This window comes from Taeniopygia guttata, chromosome 1A, assembly GCF_048771995.1.
Source record: "Taeniopygia guttata chromosome 1A, bTaeGut7.mat, whole genome shotgun sequence".
Lineage (NCBI taxonomy): Eukaryota > Metazoa > Chordata > Aves > Passeriformes > Estrildidae > Taeniopygia > Taeniopygia guttata.
In genome coordinates this window covers 61623482-61646381 of record NC_133025.1, presented here as the reverse complement: position 1 = coordinate 61646381, position 22900 = coordinate 61623482, and the positions used below count along the sequence as shown (strand labels likewise).

General features: G+C 44.0%; 1 protein-coding gene across 2 annotated transcripts in view; it reads right to left on the bottom strand.

Annotated features, from left to right (window-relative positions):
• The window catches only part of VWF (von Willebrand factor), a 116560-nt gene that overhangs the window by 70047 nt on the left and 23613 nt on the right, over positions 1–22900 (bottom strand). For both annotated transcript variants that reach the window (NM_001256234.1, XM_030289102.4), the window contains 9 exon segments: positions 741–844; positions 8121–8281; positions 9943–10037; positions 10843–11083; positions 16365–16580; positions 17161–17356; positions 19821–19921; positions 20512–20650; positions 21977–22113. In NM_001256234.1, the coding sequence (NP_001243163.1) occupies positions 741–844; positions 8121–8281; positions 9943–10037; positions 10843–11083; positions 16365–16580; positions 17161–17356; positions 19821–19921; positions 20512–20650; positions 21977–22113 (1390 nt within the window).

Genomic DNA, 22900 nt, shown 5'->3' with positions numbered 1-22900 from the left:
AACAAAGCACCTCTGTGCTGTGCAGGAGAAGCCAAAAGTGGCCCACTGTACTTTACCAAAGGCTGTGCTGAGGGCTTCACTCCATGCAAATTGAGCAGCCCAATACTCCCCTTGGAACTTATAAATCCTTTTCTAGCAACCAAGCAGGATATTGGTGAAAGACATGGAGCACTCACTCTTTTCTCCTAAGAAACTACCAGTTTTTCATCTATTTTCCTATTTTTTAATATATCAGTGGACAGATCACTCTTTTGAGATACAAGATATTTGTCTCTTCCTAATTCTTTATCATTTCCCTGAGGAGCTCCTAACATATGACAGCTGGTGCATCACACCCCTTCTGGCTGAAAGGAGCTGATTTGATGGGCCTCAGACAGCCAACAAAAAGGGAAACACAACAGCCAAGCTTAGTGACAAAGCCCAGGCTCCATTCCTCCCACCCCAAAGCATATAGGTCCTAATTTGTAATCTTGTGTTGCAAAATCCACTGTCAATTGCCTACAGGGGAGTTGCACAGACACACAACTATTTGTAGGGCACGAGGTAAAGGTTGCCAACATTGCAAGGAATTTTATTGGACCTTTATGCAACATGCAAAGGGAATGTGCTGTCTGTACAATTAATATGCTGCAAAAACGGGCTTTCTCTAAAAGAGATGTGGTAAGCAAACAATATTTGGTGTTACCAGAAACACAGTAGACCCCCTAAAGAGAAAAAAAAACATCCTTCCAGTGGCTCACCAGGTGTTGCAGTCCTTAGTCACTGTTTCTCCCTTGGAATATTCTCGTCCATTGTGGAAGCACGGGCACCTCTCAGGAGCAACACACTTGTTTTCATGTCGTACCTAAGCAGAACACACAGTTTGTCACCACCTGGGGCTGCTGGGACGTGGCCATGGGCAGGGCAAGCACAGAACATGTGGATGGAAAACAAAAGAAAGGGTGAAAGGAATAAAAGAAAGGGTGAAAGGAATAAAAGAAAGGATGAAGGCTATCCAAGGTGAGAAAGGTACAGTACTACTAATGCTTTTAGCCATTGACATAAATAGAGCTGTAGGTACATAAATCACAGCTTGCTCCCACCATCTCAAGCTACTGGAAGAATAGTTGACATTACAGAAAAATAGCACAATGAGAAAGTCCAGGATGCAGTGAACCAGGTTAACCTGAGTATGGAGAGCAGGTGAATAGCTTCTCACACACAACAAACTGGAAAAGGGCCTACTAGAAAAGCAGACAAAGGGCCCAGATGGACTAAAAATGGAAACAAGAACATCAAGGAGACCAGAAGCCACAGTGCCTGACTCACCCATGTGTAAATGCAGGTTCTGTTGTCACAGACAACAGCCCCTTAACAAAGCAAACCCTCTATCTGAAAATTGCAGTAATCACTCGTTTTCTTTCAAATCCCTATTTATTTCCTGGAAGGCAGGATAAATATCAGTCCACTTGAGGTATTATACTGCTCTCTCTGCAACAGGTCCTGTTTCTGGGAAATAGGACATTCTGTTCTATCCATATTTTCATTTTAACCCTTCTGAGTTCCTCTTTGTATAACAACAAATCATTTGTCCCACTTAAACAAAAAATAAAAGAAAAAAAACAAATGAAAAAACTGCAGCCAAAGAAAAACAAGTAATGCCTTTAGACTATTCAGTTTTTCCATTCCTTTTCTGTTTTCTTTTTCTGTGATTACTTTCCATTTTTAAGACCCCCAGTTTCAGACAATCAAACATAACCAAAGCTGGCTATGCTGACTTTTCACTCAATAGCAGCTCTGGCAAAGCCAGGATAGGTTTGGCTCTTGTTTCATGCAATACCTAAATGGAGAGCCCTTCCCCTTCTTCTCATTCAAAAGTCACAAAATATCACCTTCCCACTTGAGGTTCTTCCTGCAAAATCATTAAAACAGTTTCTTTTTTACCATTAAATATGGGGCAATGAGATCAATGTAGTCTGAACGCCAGGTTAATAAAGAACAGTTTTGCCTTTTCCTATGGGGACCTAGAACTGCCACATGGAACAACTCACAAAAAAGATTTCACAGCTCAGAGACCCTTCCTTCATATGCAGCTCCATGTGTTCTGTGGCTTATGGAGAGCTACATTATGCCAAATAAAATCACTTTGATAAAAGCAAGATGGAAACAAAGAAATGGTTTTCTAGATAATGGACCTGCAGCTCTGCCTTCACCTTTACAAAGAATGGTGCGAGAGTCCAGAGAAGACCAGAAAGAAGAGTTTAATACCTTCTTTCCTTCCTTCCTGGTGGCATTTAGGAAAAAAAAGCAGGAATATGACCTCACATTTTTGGCTACATTTCTAAATTTTTGCAGAATGCTCAGCAACGCAGTTCACAATACACTTGAGGGCTTGCCTCTGGATACAAAACTAGGGATTAGACATCTGCTTAGTAAAAAGAGAATCAGAACCTCTTCTCCTTGCTCCCTACAAACTGGTACAGACTGGTATTAGCATTTTTATCAAAACCAGTGCAGCAGCCATAAAACCACCAACAAAGAGGGAAGAGCACCTTGTCTTGAATACTGACAGAGTGGGTGGGTGGGTGGGATTCAGCAAGCAGGACACAAAAACCCAAAGTGGACTTTGACCAGAAGAATTATCTTTTTTTTTCTGCAAAACTCAATGAATTATCATTTTGTTAACAGTAACACACAATCTACTGGGTCTATTAACACCTCATCCAAAATCTGGGGCACATCTGGCATTCTGCTGCCATGCTACACTACAAGGACCATGTGGTACTACAGTACAAGTCCAGGAGCATTCTTCACAAGCAGCTGGATTTTCTCTGGAAGTCTCTCAATCCATCAAAGGATTGCAGTTAATACAGGAGATTTAGCAGTCCTTAGTGCTTGAGATGACAGGAGGCAGCAGCACTGGGGAGGCAACGACATGAAAAGACAGATTTGTAATGAAAACAGCAGCTGTTTGCACCATTTAATGCCCTTAGGATGATGCTCTGCATCCATAGGATTACAAGTGGTTGACTAACAGCTCTCCCATTACTTGGGGATCAAACAGAAATGTCAATAATTTCCTTGCTCTGTCTTATTAATTGCTAAACCTTGAAAAATCTTGCAAAAGAAAGGATAATAGTACAGGTTTCAGTACCTTTAAGATTCTCCTCACCCACACTCATAGGAGGTGATATTTCTGCTCTGCACTGGTGCAGCCTCACCTTGAATCCTGGGGGCAATTTTGGGCACCAAGTTATAACAATCTAAAGCTGTTAGAGGATGTCCAAAGGAGGCTACAAAGATGGTGAAGGGTCTGGAGGGGAAGCCACATGAGGAGTGGCTGAGGGCACTTGGTGTGTTCAGCTGGAGAAGAGCAGACTGAGGTCAGAGCTCACAGCAGTTCTGCAGATTCCTCAAGGGGAAGAGGAGGGGCAGGCCCTGATCTCTGCTCTGTATGACCAGGCACAGGACCTAAGTGAATGTCTGGAGCTGTGTCAGGGAAAGGTTTGGTTGGAGTTTAGGAAACTTCTTCCCCCAGAGGGTGCTGGGCACTGCCCAGGCTCCCCAGGGAATGGTCACAGCCCCAAGGATGCCAGAGATCCAGGGTTTAGACAACACTCTCAGGCACAGGGTGGGCTTGTTGGGGTGTCTGTGCAGGGTCAGGAGTTGGGCTGGATGATCTTTGTGGGTCCCTTCCAAGTCAGGAGATCCTATGGTCCTGAAATCCAACTCAATGAACCTAAAAGTTGAACTCTCTCAGTCAACACAATTTGATGAGTCAGGGGAATCTCAGACATTGCTCTGTTCCTCCTGACACATGTGTGGCTTTCAGTGGAAAGTCACCCAAAGGTATGAAGAAGCATGGGATTAAATAAAGGAAGTGGGTCAGATTAGAACCCAATAGCTAATAGGCTTTAGAATAAAAAATTGGTTTAGGGAAGAAGGGACCTTAAAGATCACCTAGTTCCATCAGCAGGGACCTTCCACCAGGCTCAGGTTGCCCAGAGCCCCAGCAAGCTGGCCTTGGACACTGCCAGGGATGGGGCAGCCACAGCTTCTCTGGGCAACCTGTGCCAGGGCCTCAGCGCACACACACAGGGAAGAATTTCTTCCATAAATTTTTATTTTAACTAAAATAGCCTCTCACCCTTACTGTGAGAACACAGACAAGCTAACAACATGTCAGAAGATCTGTGGGAATCCAGGGCTTCCCTCTGTCTGCCCTGGAGAGCCTGGGACCCTGGCAGGGGGTCAGGAACCCCCCTGTACAGAGACCCGAGAGACACTGTCTGTGATCTCTGTCCATGGAAAAGAGTTTTCAATCTTACAGAATGAATTACAAGCTCTGAGTGTTTGATATAAGTAATAATTAAGTATGGCATGGGTGCAAAAGTAAAATTTTAGGATTCTAGATTAGGGGTTCAAAGGGGACAAGATGGAGGAAATTGGGTGTGTTTTGTCCTTTTTCTCCTTCTTCATGCCCTCCATGTTTCACTGTGGTGTTGGCATTTTTCTATTGGTTTAGGCTGGGGACACACTGTTCAACATAGGTGACAGATATTGGCACATTATTGTAAATACAGCACAGGTAGTTTCTGGTATATAATGTTTGTAACATCCCACTGAGGGCAGAGCCCCACACGCTGCCCTGCAGGACAGAGCTGCGGCAGGGCAGCAGAACATGTTAGAGATAAACAGAATAAACAACCTTGAAACCAGCACAGACGAATTATGGCTTCTTCTTTGGCAGCGGGGCTGACAGACAGAGACTTTCTACAATCTCGGAATCATCAATACCCACAGATTCCGACAAAGATCAAAAGCGCTGGTTTACACTTGACTTCTCTTTCTTATGTTAGCTGCATGTCTCTGATGTTTACTGGACATGACCATCTCCTCATGAGACATTGTAACATAGGATAGGCCCACAATAAAAAAAATATACAACAGAGAACTCAAAATAGTCAGGTAAATTTCAGTTGAAAATAGTTAGAAAGAAAAAAAAAAAAAGCCAGCCTTCCAAACTTTCCTGGTTAAGATATTTAGGATTTGTAGGGCTTTTTTTTTTTCCTACTAATGTATCAAAGTTTTAGAAATAGTTTTATTTCAGCAGTTGGAATGCAGTAACATATTTCATTTACATTTTAAATCTTAATTTTTTGTCTATTGTTGGGAACAGAAATAAACTAATTTTCTACTTTCGGAGTATCTGGATTTTGTGCTATTATTGTTCTGCTCCTCTCTTTCTCCAGAAAGGTGGCTAACACTCAATTTGTGTATTTATTAATATTTTCCAATGGGATAAACTGAAGTGGTGTAAACTAATGTGAGAAAGCATATTTTTCCCCACACTTCAGCACATATGTTATGATTTCTCTTTTCTGCTGTGCAAAAGGGTCACAAGTAATGGAGAATTTCTCACCTTCCAGATGATCAATGACAGAATTATTTTTATGACATAGTGAACATTTTTATTTTCTAGAAATCAAAACAATGTAAAATACTAAGTCAAGACAAACTAGAAAACTTATTTTTGAAAGAAGTTGAAAAAAAGTTGAAAGTTTGGAAGAAGTTGAAAGAAATTGGGTTTTATCTTCAATCAAGCTAATAAGTTATCTGTGAGCATTGCTAACTTTCATATGCTACTGCATCACAAAAGAAAAAAAAAATCAGTAAGAAGGCACAATTTCTTCTGGCATGATAATATGTGAAATAATTATGGGAACACATGTTGATTAATCTGTTACTTCCCACAGACCTTCCTGCAAACAGCAGCTCACCGCTGTGATTGCTCGTAAATTAGGCATGATTACAGAACACCAATACAGGAGACTGACAAGTAAAATGGTAATTTCTTTTTCCAGTCCCTTTATTGCTCACCTCTGTTGTACAAGCCTGGAAAACAGACTTTGACGAGCTTTGTCTCTGTGCTCCCAGAGTCTCTGTGTTAGAAAAGGACAGGATGGGAAAGAAGATCCTGGTCACCATCCAAATCCTTCTCTAGTGAGGGAACACAAAGCCTCATTGCAAAGCACAGAAATAAGAAAAAAAGGCTCTCCCAAACCTCATCCCATTGGGTGAGGAGGAGGAAACTGCTCTTTGAGAATGAGCTGGCAGCTCCTGTGAAGCCAGGAGTCAAAGACAGGTCAAACATGACACACCTGAATAGGGATTGGGCTTGATCCTGATTTTGCATGGCAGTGGTTACAAGATCACCTCTATGAGGGCTTCTCCCATCATGGCTTGGGTGCAGCTCATGATTTTATTCTCTGCCACAAGGGAAGCTAATGAGAACATGTAATTCCAAGCTGAGTTTAGTGAAGATTAAACCATACTGTCATCTAGTGGACAGAGAATTTTTTTTTTTTTAATAGTGAACCTGATTCTTCAATTCAAAACCTGACAAACAACCTTGTTGAACTCAGGGGTGTGTTTCACACCATTGCAAAGTCAGCTGGAGTCTCCAATTCCAAAAGGCCAAAGACTGCTCTCTTGGCAGCAATTTTATAAAACAATTGTTTGTTTTAACTTACTGAAAAAGAATATGAAATATTGTACCAAACCTGAAGGTTAATTACTATGGGGGTTGGGGTTTTTTTCTTGTGGTGCAATTATCATAATTTGTTTTCCACCATTATGTCAAAAGTGTACTATCACCATGTCCCAGAATTGAAACCAAAAATCTCAAGCTCCTTTACCAAGTCAGCTGAATGTTAGATGCAAAGAAAAGCTTGTTCATCCTGGAGCTCTGGGATCTTTAAAGCAGAAAAGCTTTTCTAAGTTTTCCTATCTTGCTACTATTTAGGAATATTTTTCAGTTAAAGGATAGACATTTACAGACTGAAATATGAAAAGAAGCAACACTTGTTTTCAAAATCATGGTGGAAATGTATGGGTGAGTTCAGATTCCTTTTTTTTTCACTTCCAAGACATTTCACAAGCCTGAGCTTTTTTCCTAGAACTGGCATTTTATTCTGAAGTAAAATCTATTTATATAAATGTGTGTTTATCAGCAAAATACAGTAGCAACATTCAAAATATATGCTTATATTATTGCTAAAAAGTACTGCAAAATGAGAATTTGGGAAGAGCTGTTTTGGGACAGAAAACACTTAAACTTACTAAATTGAGGGCTGCTGTGGGATATAACTCTAGACCAGAGAAAGCCTCTTTTCAGTGAAAAAAAAAAAAAAAAAAGGTGTGCTTAGTACAACACCTGCAACTCTGAAACACACTCTGGCATCGCCTTAGCAAGGTTTCATATCCCACTTTGCTTCTCACAGGGAACCTTCAGTTTGGTAGAGCCCACAGGAAGGCAGCTGGAGAGATGGAGACTTGACAAGGAGGAACCAATATCAGCAGGAAGGATGGCTGGATCAGAGAAACCCAAGAATGGGTTGGGTTGGAAGGGACCTTAAAGATTACCTTGCTCCAACCCCCTGCCATGGGGGTTGGTTTAAATATTAAAGTAATATTTTAAGGCCCAGGATGCTCAGAGCCCCATCCAGCTTGGCCATGGACCCTTCCAGGGAAGGGGCAGCTACAGCTTCTCTGGGCAACCTGTGCAGGGCCTCAGCACCCTCGCAAATAAAGACTTTTTACCTCATACCCTATCTAACCCTGCTCTCTGTCAGTGGGAAGACATTCCCCCTTTTCCTGTCACTCCACGACCTTGTCAAGAGTCTCTCTCTGTCTTTTCTGTGGGCTCCCTTCACGCCCCAGAAGGCCACAATAAGGTCACCCCCCAAAGCTTTCTCTTTGCCAAGCTTAACAATCGCAATTCTCTCAACCTTTTTTATGGAGGAGAGGTGCTCCATCCCTATGCTCAAGCTGAATATGGGTGTACTCCTCTCTCTCTGGCTGAGAAAGTGCAGCAAGACTGAGGAGGAGTTTAGGAGCAGTGCTGAAGGAAGACGTCAAATGGTCTTCAGGGCAGGCTTTGGAATTTTGATTAATCTTTATTTTTCCAAGCTAAAATTCATCCTCTATGCTAGTACGTGTTCTTTAAGCCAGCCACAATTTGACAGTCAATACTTCACAACCACTTATTCCCAAGCTGCAAGAAGACTGTTGGTAGCAGAGAATGAAGGCAAGAAAGCAAAGAGGACCTGCTTTTCACTGCTGTATTGAAATCTGCTTACCATCCCTTTTGGACAGAGGCATCCAGATACACAGCCATGGCTGATGCACTCCAAGTCATAGTTCTGGCAGGTCTTGGTACATTCCACTCCTTCTGCTCTTGGGTTGTCGGCAGGACAGATAATTTTTTCCATGGGGAACCTGCATGTCAAGCTCCTTTTTACTTTAAAAAAAATGAGTTCACAAAAAGTGCAATTAGAACTCAAGTTTTGTTGGCACAGTATTTTTCTAAAAGGCAGATCTTTGATTTGAAAATTGATTTCTTTGATTAGAAAATTAATTTAGAATATAGCCTGGAGCAACACCACTAAACATGAAACAGCAAAGAAAACAGCCCCTCCTTCCCCTGGAGTGACCTCAGGCTGTCATAAAAGCAGGTATTTAATACTGAAGCAAGAAAGCTGCACTAAACATAAAAGTGCAATTCCAGACTGCACTGGGGCTATGCAAACACCTCTAGGCATAGTTAGTAGAAAATTTATATTCTGAGAAGCAACAGCATCTTATATTATTGTCTTTAGACCCATTTTCCACACTGAATATAAACTACATTGGTGACTGTAAATAGCAGTGCCCTGAGCTTCAATAAAAACTCTTTGAGACTTCAGGATCTGACAAAAGTTCAGAATGTCCCAAGAAACTCCAGGATACTATTTCAAGTGGTACTAGCAATATCCCTCTCTGAGGTTTTGTAAGTCTTGACATCCTATTATCCAGGAAAAGTATGTCTCAGGAGCATTAAGGGAAGAGTTTGGTGAGATATTCACCTGGAAGGCTTCACCTGAAGAACAGGTGACCCAACCAGTGACACTGTCACAGGTGTTCCAGCAAGCAACATTAAGCAGGTCACTGCCCTGTACCTACAGAGGCATTTACAGTGTTTTCCTCTAGAAGGTGGTTTACCCTGAGAATTATATAAATACAGTTACCCTTTGTCTCCAATGCACTGGCAAATATCAACCACAAATTTCCTCCAGACCCCATGTACAGGCGCATTTGTCAGTGTGCCATGGAAGACACCATGTTTGGCTCTACTGGTGTTCCCATAGGGGTCATAGGTTATCCTGAGCTGGAAGGCACTCACAAGGATCACCAAATCCAACTCCTGGATATTCTCAGGCATCCCCAAAGCCCCACTAGCCCTGTCCCCTCTGAGACATATCCAGTCTCAAACCCCTTATGCCATGAAAATCCCATAAGCTCTATCCATGTATCAGTGAAAAACCTAAAAGATCCCAGAGCACTGCTGACCTTTCTCCAATGCTGCAAACCCCAGCCAGATGCTAGAAGTGCACCCATGCACCTCTCACGGCCTTCAGCCAAATGTTTGATAAACCCATCCACTGATGGGAAACATGGTAGCTGTCAGTCTCCAGGAGGTTTCATGGAGATTCCTGCTGGCTGGAAGGCACACTGGAAACCTGGCAGTAGTGTAACCTTCAGGCCACTAAAAGCCTCATTTACACCAGGAAAGAGTTTGCATCCCACTAGCGAGAAGCAGAAGGTATAAAATTGATGAGTTACTGATGTCCTGTGATCCTCAAATAGCAACTGGAGACCTCAGATCACTGCCAAGGCATCCTTTAACCTTTTCAGCACAAGACAAACTGCTATGGCTAATTATAATTATAATTTTGAGAGGTGAGATTCAGTGAGCCCTGCACCCTCCACCCTCCCACACATCCCTTTTGTTTCTATCCCATAAAAAAAACCTCACAATATTACAGCTGTTGCAACCTCTGGAATTTCTTCTCCAATCTACATACCAAAAGCCTGAAGAGAAAAAAAAAATAAAAATAAAATAATATTTTAAGGCATACTAACTTCTGGGTGATGGCCTCTCATCAGCAAAAACATCTGCCAGGAAGGCACCAGGAGCTCTGTTTGTACTGCAGTGCATGAATCCATTCTCACAATAGCTAAGAAAAACAAACAGAGCTTATATTTAATGAAACAGCATTCAGCTTTCACTCACATTGATTTTCAGTCAACAGGGAACTTGTCAGAATGCAAAACTACACCTCAGTGGGACTGAGCTGTTGCTCTCCATTCACTGTGTCCACCAACATTAAAGGCAAACTTCCCTTAAGGGAGTTGATGGGATACAGTGGCATGGAAACCCAGCTGCCTGCTGGCCCTGTCCTGCTGGATCCAGTGCAGCTGCCCAGGGATAAAGCCAGGCAGGACAACAGTCAGCATTGCTGAGGAAAGTAGTAAGGGACCACCTAGTTTCCAAAACTTGGCATTTCTGCGGTAGAGAGGAAAAGAATACACTGTTCCCAAAACTGGGCCTGCCCAGCAATTGCATTCCCACTCCAAGTGTACCGCTACTCAATTTAACAATTAGAAATGCTTTATAATACTTGTATGTTTGACAAGAGGTAATTATGTTTTAACAGGTAAGAAGTGAAGCACAGTACATTAAAGTGACATTTTAAAAGCCCACAAAGTAGCTATTGTCAGTAATTAAGCTCCATTTCAAACTGGCAAGAACTGTTCACAGGACAGGTCTTAATACTAAGTAATTCTGAGTAAGGTGATATTTGAAATTAACCTGTGAGAGATACAACAGCAAAACTCACCATTTGGCTTCTTGGAGGCAAAATCTTATCTTTTCTTTAACTAGTTTCAGGGAATGCACAGGAACTCACCCAGTTAACAACTCAAGCCCTCCAAAAACTGGACTGCCGGTGTACAGGGAAGGGTTATGAGCAGTGCACTTACCACATGGAGTGGTGGTCCGAGAAGACATCCTCTGGCTGGAAGATCTCCCCATCATAGTAACAGGAGCACTGGGACTTGGGCACGCACTGTTCATGCTCATCCAGGTAGTGCCCGGGGGGACAGTAGCACCCCTCCAGGCACATTTGCTCACAGTCCTCCTCTGGGTAGGACAGCGACTGGCACGTCTGGTTGCATGGTGTCCCACACTGCTGGTACACCTGGCCCTCAGGACAGGCCATTGCTGGTGAAACACATGAGGGAGAGGAGCATTTGATCCAAATGCAGCTGAAGGAAGAGCTGCCTAAAACAGACTGGTAAGCTTGGGGTTAAAAGGTGTTTGCTCAATTTACTCAGCAATGCAGTGTTACACCATTCCTTCTTAACTGCAGCACTGGCGTAGCCTAAGGCACTGCTTTTATATACACACAAACAAATCCCAACTAAAGGAAATTGCCAATAATTGTCAGGACTGGACTACCCTGCACTGTGATGGAAATCCAGCCATAAAATTTTGCCCAGAACATGAAACACAAGCTGGGTCCAACCTCTTTTTATTTGGATCACAGGCTGGATAACCTTACTGAAGCTATCCTGAAGGGAACCTACAAAGAAGATGGAAAGACACTCTTTGTAAGGGCCTGGAGTGACAGGACAAGGGGAATGGCCCCACACTGACAGAGAGCAGTTTAGACTGGATGGTAGGAAGGAATTCTTCCCTGTGAGGGTGGTGATGCCCTGGCACAGGTTGCCTGGAGAAGCTGTGGCTGCCCCATCCCTGGAAGTGTCCAAGGCCAGGCTGCATGGGCCTTGGAAAAACCTGGGCTAGTGGAAGGTGTCCCTGCCCATGGCAAGGAGATGGAATAACATGGTCTGTAAAGTCCCTTCCAACCCAAACCATTCCATGATCCCATGCATTAAGAGCATTACAAGTGCCATATACACATCCCTCTTCCTTTGCAACATCTTTAGCGACTATTTGGTCAAAATAAGTTGAAAAGTAGTAGAAAATTTTTCTTTTTTTTTGCTTTGGTAAACAAGTGTGCTGCAGTTATCAACAGCCTCACATCCCCGAAGCATTCTGTGATTTCTATGGAAACAGGTGCAACTAATGAAGTACTTTAGCAACCATGGAGCCAAACTGTTGAAGTTTATGCTTATTTTACTACATTCTATTAGGTTGATTGTTAAAGCAGTACATTCTATTATCCCTCATGTTCTCCCTAAGTTGTACCCTCCTACTCAGCTGTCCCTCAAAGAATCTCCTCCCTTCCTTCCAGACCCTTCCCTGCCTGTCAAGGCAACACAGCCCCTTTGCCCTGCCAACCTAAACCCTACCAATTGTTCTATGGAGTTTTCTGTTCCTCACCTCCAGAACCAATCCCAGATTGAATCCTCTTTCCTCTCCTTGCCCTGATTCGTGGCATCCCTGAAAACCATCCCTGAAAACCCTAAGAGTTATTAATTGGTTGTCTCATTGTGTCCATCCCCTGTTTTGTGATGTTTTAAAAACCCATGCACAGCTGTGCTCAGGGCTCTGCTTGCCTGTGTTCCCTTCAGCTGCTGTGTCCTGTATACCCTTCCTCACCTCACCCAATAAACCTCCTGGATTTCACACTGCAAGAGAGCCTCTCCTGCCTCCTTTTTCCGATCCTCATTGCACCTCCAGAGGTCTCCAGTGCTGGGCCTTTGGCTCAGAGGTTCCAGCTCAGGCAATACCCTAACCTGGTCGGTTCCCCACTCTTGCCATTGCCCCCAGACCATCTTGGAGCTAGCCTGGGCTCCAGAGGACAGTGGCACCCAACCTTGATACTAACAATTTTTGATGATGAATTCTTTGATATGGAAAATAATTATGGCCTTTGGAGCCATGCTGGCTTCTTCACTTTTAAAACCTCCACTTCTACAGGGCCAATTTTAAGGCATTCACCTCTGCACACATCAGCATCAGCACTAGGTGGCAGCTATGACAACATATTGCAGAAGACAAGAAACGGGCTTGTTTTATCAAAAGTTTGAATTTACCAGGCCTCCTGATGACCAGGAGTTACACTGTTTCTTGTGGCAACCTTCCATTGCAAACAGTTGTAAGGTGATGAGGAACGATGTTCAGGGAAGCAGCTGCAAATGAAGTTGGCACATTTGTACCTTGCTGAAACCAAGATGAAAGGGTTACAGAGAAAGCCCTTCCTCTTGTCATTCCTGCAGAATGATGTGATAAACCCTACTCTCTCCTAGCACACACCCCTGGGAACTCTGGCAGCCATGGAATAACAGGATGGTCCTGCAGCCTCAGCCAGGTGTTTGCTGGACTAGCAAAGCAAGGCTTACGTGCTGACCAGTGGCTCATGGTCACCTTCACAAAACTCTTCTGAAATGAAGCCTGTCCCAGGAATAAGATGAGAAACATTGGAAAAAAACGTGCTTGCATCAAACAGCTCATGCAGCTCTTGTGGGCAGGTTTTGAAATCAGAGTGAAAGAGAAACCATGGCCAGTTCCTCAAGTAACACAAGGTGAGAAAATGTTGCCACCTCTGGGTGGAGGTGAACCCTGCCAGAACTAGATTTAACACATCTTCTCCACCGTGCCCTGTAGACATCCTCAGATGCTGCTCAGACCCTGTCTTTAATTCCCTACTCCAGCACTCTTAGATTTATCCTATAAAATCCTCTTTCAGAGGCATGCAAAGCCATCAACCACCCCAACACTACCACATTAAGGAACATGTCCTAAAATATGAAGGATCATCTAGGGACCTGTTGATGGATTCCCCTGTGCCACAGAACAATACATACACAGGACAGGTAAACACATAAATATTTGGGTTAGAAAAGACCCTTAAATAACTGAATACAGCCTTTAACCTCACACTGCCAAGTCCACCACTAAAGCATGTCCCTAAGTGCCAAATCCACGTGGCTTTTAAATACCTTGAGGCACGGTGACTCAAGTTCTCTGGGCGGTCTGTGCCAGTGCTTGATAACAATTTCCATGAAGAATGTTTACATAAAACCTAATCCAAACCTCTCTGGTGAAACCTGAGGCCATTTCCTCTCCTCTTGTCCCTTGCTCCCTGGGAGCAGAGCCCAATCCCCCCGGCTGTCCCCTCCTGTCAGGAGCTGTGCAGAGCCAGAAGGGCCCCCTGAGCCTCCTTTTCTCCAGGCCGAGCCCCCCCAGCTCCATCAGCCCCTTCCCCAGCTCCGTTCCCGTCTCTGGACACGCTCCAGCCCCTCCATGTCTCTCTCGTCCTGCGGCTCCCCAGGATCTGAGGTGTGGCCCAGCAGTGCCAGCACAGGGCACAGTCCCTGCCCTGGCCCTGCTGCCACGCCATGGCTGGCACAGCCCAGGTGCCATCGGCCTCCTGCCCCCTGGGCACAGCTGGCTCCTGTCCGGCCGCTGTGCCCAGCACCCCCGGGGCCTTTCCCAGCTTTGCAGCCCCTCTGCCCAGCCTGGAGCTGCAGGGCTCGGGGTGAGCCAAGGCAGGGCCGGGCCCTTGGCCGTGCTGCCCTCAGAGCAGGGCCTGGGCCCATGGATCCGGCCTGGCCAGACCCCTCTGCAGAGCCCGCCTGCCCCAGCACATCCACACTCCCACCCTGCTGGGTGCTGCCCATGAACTGACTGGCTGTGCCTCCATCCCCTCACCAAAATTCTTTATTAAAATATTAAATAAAACTGGCCCAGCTACCGAGCCCTGAGGAACACCACTGATGACCAGCCCCCAGCTGGGTTTAACTCCATTCACCACCACTCTCTGGGCTCAGCCATTCAGCCCTGGGTTTTAACCAATTTTTTACATGCAGCTGCACAAGAGAAACAGCCCTTCACGGGGTGGACTGTCTGCTCCTCCCATGCAGCATGAAGGGATTGGCTCTGGCGCTTATTCATGGTGGGTTACAGGGGTATGAGTCAGGTCTTAAATAATCAAACTACAACTAAAATACTGTCAAAGATAGGAGAGCTGAATGCACTTGATAGCTTGACACGCAGCAGAAATGCTGTGCTACACTAATGACTTTGCTCCCTGACACTTACCCACTTCAAATCAAGCAAGCCCTGTCAAGTCATTTCCCAAGAAACCGAATCTCTTGGGATGAAGGGAGGGGTGGAACACACATTCAGTGCAGTGGGCCATCAGCACAAATTACACAACCTGCGCATTCACATCTCAAACCATTAAGAAAGAGGGATTGCTCTCCTTCGTGTGTCAGGAGACGGCTAGGGCACCAGGATTATTTAATGGGGGCTGATGGATCTGCAATCAGGCAAATCGTCACTTTGTGAGAGCACAAAGCTCTCTGTAATGCACAGAAAGGAAGAAGCAGCTCTGCACTATTAAAGATTAATTGTGAAAATTGACTTGTTCAATTACAGAAAGAGCAATGGGGCATTATCACTGCTCTTTCTTTGAGCCTCCAGACCTGCAGAGTTCTGAAAGGATTTTTATTACATTATTGTTCCACTATCTGAACATTTACATAAAGTAGGTAAAATATTATAAAACCATGCAGTGGTTTAATATAAACTAGGTTTGTTCTCATTTGCAGCAAGCACTCTCTGGTCTGCAAAAGTTGTGGTTATTGACCTGCAGACCCTACCAGGTCAAAGGCCAGAGGTCTCTCTTTTTTCCATTTTCTATACACTCAGTTTATAAATGTTTTTCCCACCTTCTGCTTGGGTAAAAGTAACAGAACAAATCTGGAGAGCTGCCAAGCACACATGCTTTCCCCCAAATTTTTCAATTGTCTTCTTTCCTTAATAACAAAGTTGCTCAGGAAAATAGAAAAACATTCACTTCACAAATATTTATGGGAAAAGTATGTCTGTGCTCAATCAAAATTACATGGCAATGGATTTTTTACTACCACATTGACCTAAGAGAGAAGTAAAAAAAATGAAAGGTATTGGACTCTTCTGCTCCAGCCTCTTGGAAATTTGGCTATTAATCTTGTTCTGGATAAAAGAGAGAGATGTCAGAGAGGCTGTGGTACCTCAGTTTTTTGGAGCTACTCAACATTTTTCTGAACAAAACCTCAGGCAATCTACAGTAATTTAGCCTTGCTGTGAGCAGGGGTGGTGCCACAAGACTGCCAAAATTCTCTTCTGATACAAGTTTGTCTTGCCCTTTTGTGCTTCCTCCATAACCCCACGTTAAAGAGCTAAAGAGCCATTGATGAGGTCAGGACCTGGGAAGCTTGGGCTTCAAAAAAAGGCAGTTCATGGATTACAACAAATCACTTGGGAGATTCCTACCCTAGGACATTCAGAAAGTTTCCAGGTGAGTAACTGAAAATGGAATACCAGGGAAAAGTTCTGTGGATTTGTATGAGATCAAGGCCTCTTCCCCCAGTGCTGAGCAGTCCCTGGGAACACCTTTTGCATCCTTACCAGTGTGGAGGAAAGATTTACTCTCATCATTTGGCATAAGGAAAATCTGGCATCTCATTCTAGATCTTTCACACAATGTTGCTAGAAAAATCCCTTCAGGAGGAGGACAATAAGTGGGTTTGAGCAGCAGGGCACTTACGGCAGAAGTCGGGTTGTCTCCACTCCACCAGGATGTTTTTCCTGGCACAGGCTGCTGCATAGTTAGCAATGGCAGAGCACAGGCAATCCTTGCCACTGGAGCAGGAGCACACATCAAAGCGGCAGTTCTTTATGTAGGGAGTGGGACACACTTCATGGTGACAAGGTTCAAAGGCAGGAGACATCAGAACTGAGCAGGAATCCTCAGCGTATTTGGCTAAAAAGAGAAAAATGACATATTCACACTGAATCAATCAATCAATGTGGCTTTCAAGGAAAGCCAGAGGAGCCACAGTAAGCATTTTCTCTTCCTTTTATAAAACAAAAAAAAAAGCGCAAACAAACCCCACAAGAATACAACAGGATCAGGCAGACGCAGATAACGCCATAGCTCATATGTCATGATCTACTGAAAGAATAATGTTTCACTAGTAAAACAAATCAAGGAAAAGCAATGCTTTTATATTCTGTTAACACTATTTCTGGTGCTGTAATTCCTTTTACAGGGCTTTTGCTTTCTGCTGCCTTTTTATATTTGCAAAATTAAACTAATTTTTGTTCTCAATTTTCACAAAATATTATGTTTTGCTTACAAAGCTAGCATCAATACAAGTCTCTGTGTGTGAGGGGTTGCTTTGGTTGCTGTTGTTTATTGGGTTTTTAAAAACATACATTACAACCACCCTGGTTGTAATGTATGCAACATTAGCTTCTTCTCTTTTTCTTTATTTTCCTTTTTTATCTAAATAGAAGATCATCATTTGCTGCACATGTTAATTGTGGATAGAGTTCAGTACCTAAATGAGGATTGAGGTTGCAGGGGTCACTGTCTTGTTTTAATAAGTCCTGGCAGTCTGCATTGAGCTTCCAGGAGTTTCCAAAGTCTTCCAGAAGGGATTCCACCATGCCAGAAGGTGTAAGAAAATCATCCCCTCGGTTCCCATTATAATTTCCACACAGTCCACACATCCTTTCAGAGTAGACTGGGGACACCTAAGGAACACAACATTAGCCTGGTCATCTTCCAGAACAGGTTACCACTGCAGAGCAAGATTTTTTAAGGAATGAACCATACACAATTTAACAGTCCAGAAAATTCTCAAACACACATCAAAATGCCACAGACACAATGCCATTGTACTGTATTTTCAAACTTCTAACAGAATTGCTACTATTAGTAGCTGCAGGACAATTTTTGCACAGTACAGTGAATTTCAGAAGGTGACTAAGAGAAAAATAGCTTATTTTTATGCCTTGATCAGCAGTCCAGTTTAGTCTTTCCCTGTTCTCACCCTTCATTAATATAAATGAGCAGGGCAACAGTGGCAGTTGCAGTTTTTTTAATGCAATTCCAATGGCACCTGGCAGCATTTCATATTTTAAAGGAAAATTGGATGATGAAGGAAATTTAAACAGGCTGTTTTATCACAAAATTGAGGCAATATTGGAGATGGTCCCCTCAACACTGAGGGCCCTGGATAAAATAAGGAATAAACTAATACCCCCTAAATCTACCTCACATTAGAGCTTCCTCCTGCCCAGAGGAACTTCGAGCACACTAGAAGCAGAATTTCCAACAATCCACAGAGCAGGGGCACTTTTCACCCTGTTTTATTCCTGCTGGAAATCAAGGGGCATCTGAAAGATTACCCTAAACCTAGAGGTAAACAGGGAGAAAGCTCCTAAGCAACATCTGCCTCTGCATCACAAAGGCACCAATACCTTTTATTTTGTAGGAACTGTCAGTAATGTAAAATACAGGTACATTACAAACAAAGGAGCTCTGATGCTACATTAGCCCTCTGTATCCATGTAATTGAGTGCTAGTCTAGGCAGGCTTGCAGGAGCAACCAGTGAAACAAACAAAAAGTTAGGAAAATCCACATTTTCAAAGAAAACAGCTTTTCTGTATAAATAAAGCATCCTCCAAAATAAAACCTAATACTACCCAGCATTCAAACACCGTGGTCAGAGAATAAATATGGGGCATCAAAAAGAACAATTAGAGAATAAGTATTCTAAAATAAATAAATACTAAGAGTATTACTACTCTTTCATGTACTCTGTAGATGGAGCGGTGACTCACACAAGTCCAGACTGTGGAGTATTTTGGAGTGGAAGTTCAAATCACAAATATCAGGCAGTCACAGAAAGGAGAAACTTCTTGAGGAACACAGGAAGAATTTTTGCCGAACAAGGTAATGGAAGTGTATCACATCCTCCAGGTATTGTCAGCAATACTTGGCAACAGGTCAGTCTCCAAATGCAGCATAAAATAACTCTCCCAAAGCAATTAAATAGATGCTTTAGATGCCCAGCAAGGGAAGAAGCAGACAGCTGGAGAAATTTCCACTGCTTTTATGGGTAGAGGATCTGGAGCAGAAAATTAAGTTTGCTTGCAGTGGGACAAAAAATTTGCCAGGTTATATGGGTCTCTGACCAGGGAGAAAAATACTTTGAATACTGAGGAAAACCAAGACTCCTGAGATGTGCCAAGGGACTGAAGCGAATTATTCTGAGCCCCAAAAGAACATTTAGGACCCTCAGAGCACAGAGATACAGGTTAAATCAGAACAACAACCACAAACCCACAGATGCTTTCTAAAATTATCCCAGACCTTTCTTATTTGTTTTCTTTTCAACTCTTGAACTCAGTTCTGAATTGGCTTTCATAACCCTTCGTGCTGTGCCAGACGTGACATTTAAGCCAGATTTTGGGGCAGGCAAGGAGAATGCAAAAGCAATGCCGTGGTTCAAGGAGGGCAGTGTTTACCACTCGGCAGAAAATCCCAGGAAATCTGGTTTTCTTGGCAAGACTCCACTCAGTGAGCAGACCTCTACCAAAAGGGGGGTTCAAAGGCAGCAGGGCTGTGGTTACAGCTTCCTTACAGATAATTTCTGTTAAACCTGGCTCACTTTTTCTACACTTTGCTGTGTCTGCAGCACCAACAAAACCTAATTGTTAATCAAGTCTGACTTCAAATATTCCTCACAGTAGAAGGAGTCCACAACCCCATCTTCTATGAGCTGATTTCTATTTCCTGGAAAATATGAGTAACTGTGTCTCTGGGGGCCTTTCCTTCCTTTATTTTAAGGCATTCACATCTGTTGGTTTAGACAGGGCAGTCAAAGCAAGCAAAAACAAAACTCTAATTTGGAGGATATCTGCTGAATAAAACACAAAACGGTTCACGGTTAATAAGGGCTGTCATTTCACACACACCCCCCAAAAAAAAAAGGGGAGGAGAAAAGCTACCAAGCTGCTCCAAGATGAAGAGATGAAGTGTTTGTTTCTGGAATACAAAAGAACCTGTATATTACTGTGGGGGTAGCAAAAGAGAAAGGAATGTCTAACATGCAACATAAAGCAATTTTTGATTTCAGACAAGAAAATCTTTGTACATACTTGGGTGGAATGAGGGCAAACAGGCCGAAATAAAACAGACAGAAAATGTACCTTCACTAGGAGTTCTCCATGACCATCCCAGTCAATCTGCAGATCATCCCCATAGGTGAGGCGAACTGAACTCCTCACCATGCGCTGGACACGGAGGGCACCTGAAGGCAACCACAGGGTGCCAGTGAGCTTTCACAAGATCCACTGACAGGACAAGGGGGAATAGCTTTACAGTGACAGAAAGCAGTTTTAGATTGGATATTGGGAAGAAATTGTTCCCTGTGTGGGTGCTGAGGCCCTGGCACAGGTTTCCTGGAGAAGCTGTGGCTGCCCCATCCCTGGAAGTGTCCAAGACCAGGTTGGATGGGGCTCTGAGCAACCTGGGAAGTAGAAGATGTCTCTGCCTAAGGCAGGAACAAGATGATCTTTAAGGTCCAAACCAAATCATTCTGTGATTCCACGATTTCAATATTCTGGTTGAAAAACAATAATTTCCAAAAAAGTAGACCAACAGTGATTTTCACAGATCTCACAAGTGCAGACCAGCATAATTCTCTTGATTTTAGAGGAGCCAAGTCAAGATCTGTCTGCTGCATGGAGAGAAGCTGAAATGACAGAGCCTCTAGAAGAGACTGCAAGAGAATTTGGCATTGAAAACACTCTTTGATTAAGCTGGGCTACGGCATGTCTAAAACCACTACTAAGCAGAAGCCTTTCAGTGGCTGGCCAGAGCCAGACTGTGTGAACACACCTTGCAGCAAAGGGATCTGTATGTCCTGTCCATTCAGTGAAACTCCTCCTCCATGTTTCATTTTAATGATGCTGTTGTCCACATCCCGGATCCGGACAGAAGCGGAGCGAGTGCACACAGCATCGGGATCATCTGCACACTGCAGAGAATGGAAAATCTGCCTCAAACATCCAGTTTTCACTTTCTTGGTGACTTAGTCCCAGAAGGCATTTTAGCATCTAATTTGGGAGGTGTTGAGTGTCACACTGGTTTTATAGATCTGGTCTCTGCATCCCACAAACAGCAGGCTGGCAGCCTTCCCTCCATTATCCTGCTAATCGCACACCAGGGCTGAGCTCCCCATCTCAGAACTTGGAAAGGAATCTGTGGGTGTTCCACCAGACCCCTGGCAGGGACCAGCCCCAGAGCTGTGGACAGCTGACCCACACAGACACCTGACCCACACAGCCTGGGAAACAGCCACGCAGTTCACATTACCCGAGACTCCGGGGGTGTTTATTTTCCTGGCTGTGGGATAACCAGATGAGGAACAGGGATTGCAGAGGCCCCACATCACCTCCCTGGTTTCGAAAGGGAAGTTTCAGTGGAAACCTGTCCTGCAGGTTCCCAAGCCCTGATGACTTCCAGAGCTGCACTCTCAGAGCTCTCTAATGCAGGAGACAGGCGCAGGTGGTTCAGAGAATTATCACAGCCCATTTCTCCAAAACCTACAACTTCCCTTGGTGCTGCTGGGCAGGCTGATACTCCCCCTCCCTCCTGTCCGTCTCCATTGCACCTCTCCCTACTTTCAGCTCCTCTATCCCCATCACCTTTCTTCCCCCTCTCCTTCCTTCAGGGTCCTTTTCAGGTTTGTTCACCTTTTCCAAAGCACAACGGGTCGATTCATTTCACAACTATATAACCTCCCTGTGACATTCCCCTTCAGGGTTTCCATCCCTCCCTGCACTGGTCTGGCTCCCTTTCCTGCTTCTCTGGAGCTGCCTCTCACACATCCATCAGGGGAGGCAGCAAAGTCAGGAGCTGCTGTTTGAGTACAAAAAAATCACCAGCCAATCTGACTAAATGGGAAACAAAGCAAGGCACTGCTCTGCCAGTGCACCCTGCTTGGTGTCCAAGGAAATGCCCTTTCCCTACAGGCATTAGGGAGGCACCAGTAGGCCAGGGTGGTTGACAAGGGGTGCACCCTTGCTTCTGTTTGTTTGTTCAGCTGGCAAAGAGTCTTCGATAGCCCATTCTCCAAACCTCATCACGAGTCTCCATCCCCAGGCAGGCTCCTGGGAATGGTGGTGAGGAGAAACAAAACACTTATTAACTAAGGAGAAAGACTGCATCTGCTGTTTAAACTAATTATCTCATAGGGAAATTACTTCTGTTGGCCTGTGCATCTGCAATTCATGCCATAGTCCCACAGCCCTGCCCCTCTCTCAAGAGCGTGCACAGAGGAGCCAGCCAAGGCTGCTGTTACCTGCACTGTCTCGATGATTACAGAGAAGGAATTTTCCACACAATCCTTGGCAAATAAGTACTGGCAAATCCCACTGAAGGTGAAATACTTGTTGTCAAAGCTTTTGAAATGGGACTGGCCGGTGACAGAGCATTCCCCTGGAAAAAGCAAAAAGCCATTAATCATCCAAGTGCCAGATTTGAGCAAAATCCTGCTCAGTTCCTACAAAGCTCTGAGGGGGAAGAACAGCCCTGGTGGAACAGGTTGTACAAGGCCTGAGCTTCACACAGGCCATAAAGCACCAACAAGATCCTTATCTCACTGCTTATTTCTGTAAGGCATTACCAGTAGTAACAGGAGAACCAATAACAGCTGGGGAACACAGAATATGCAGTCAAGAGCTGAAATTTGTGCCTATGGAAAAGCCTGTATTCTTTTGTTGGGATGCCTTAAATACCAGTAAGTTATTTTAACATAAAATACCTTATGAGAATGAAGACCTGGAAGATAATGTCTATGGGAGTCCTTCCAAGGATAGAATTTATGTGGGACTTTACCCTGAACCCTCATGTCAACTAATAGAAAGTTAAAAATAATTCTATAGCTACATCTAAAGTCCTCACAGAATAATGTGAAAGTCTGTCTGGACCATCTTTCTACTAGAAAAAGGAGCTATTTAAACATATTAACATTTGAAGGTGTTTTGGTAAGTTGTGGTTTTCTCTTCCAGGAAGGCAGTATCCCAATACCACAGCTGGGATTTAGTACCCTGTCATGCAAACACACAGAAAGGCTCCAACTCCAAAGAGCTTGCAAAGAAAATCTTCCATATGAGAAGACCATCACACTTAGAGATGATCCGATGGCAAACAAGGTGGGCAGCCACTGCCTCATCCAGAACAAAATTCAAGTTCTGGGCCTGCACTGGCCATCACCAGCCAAAGG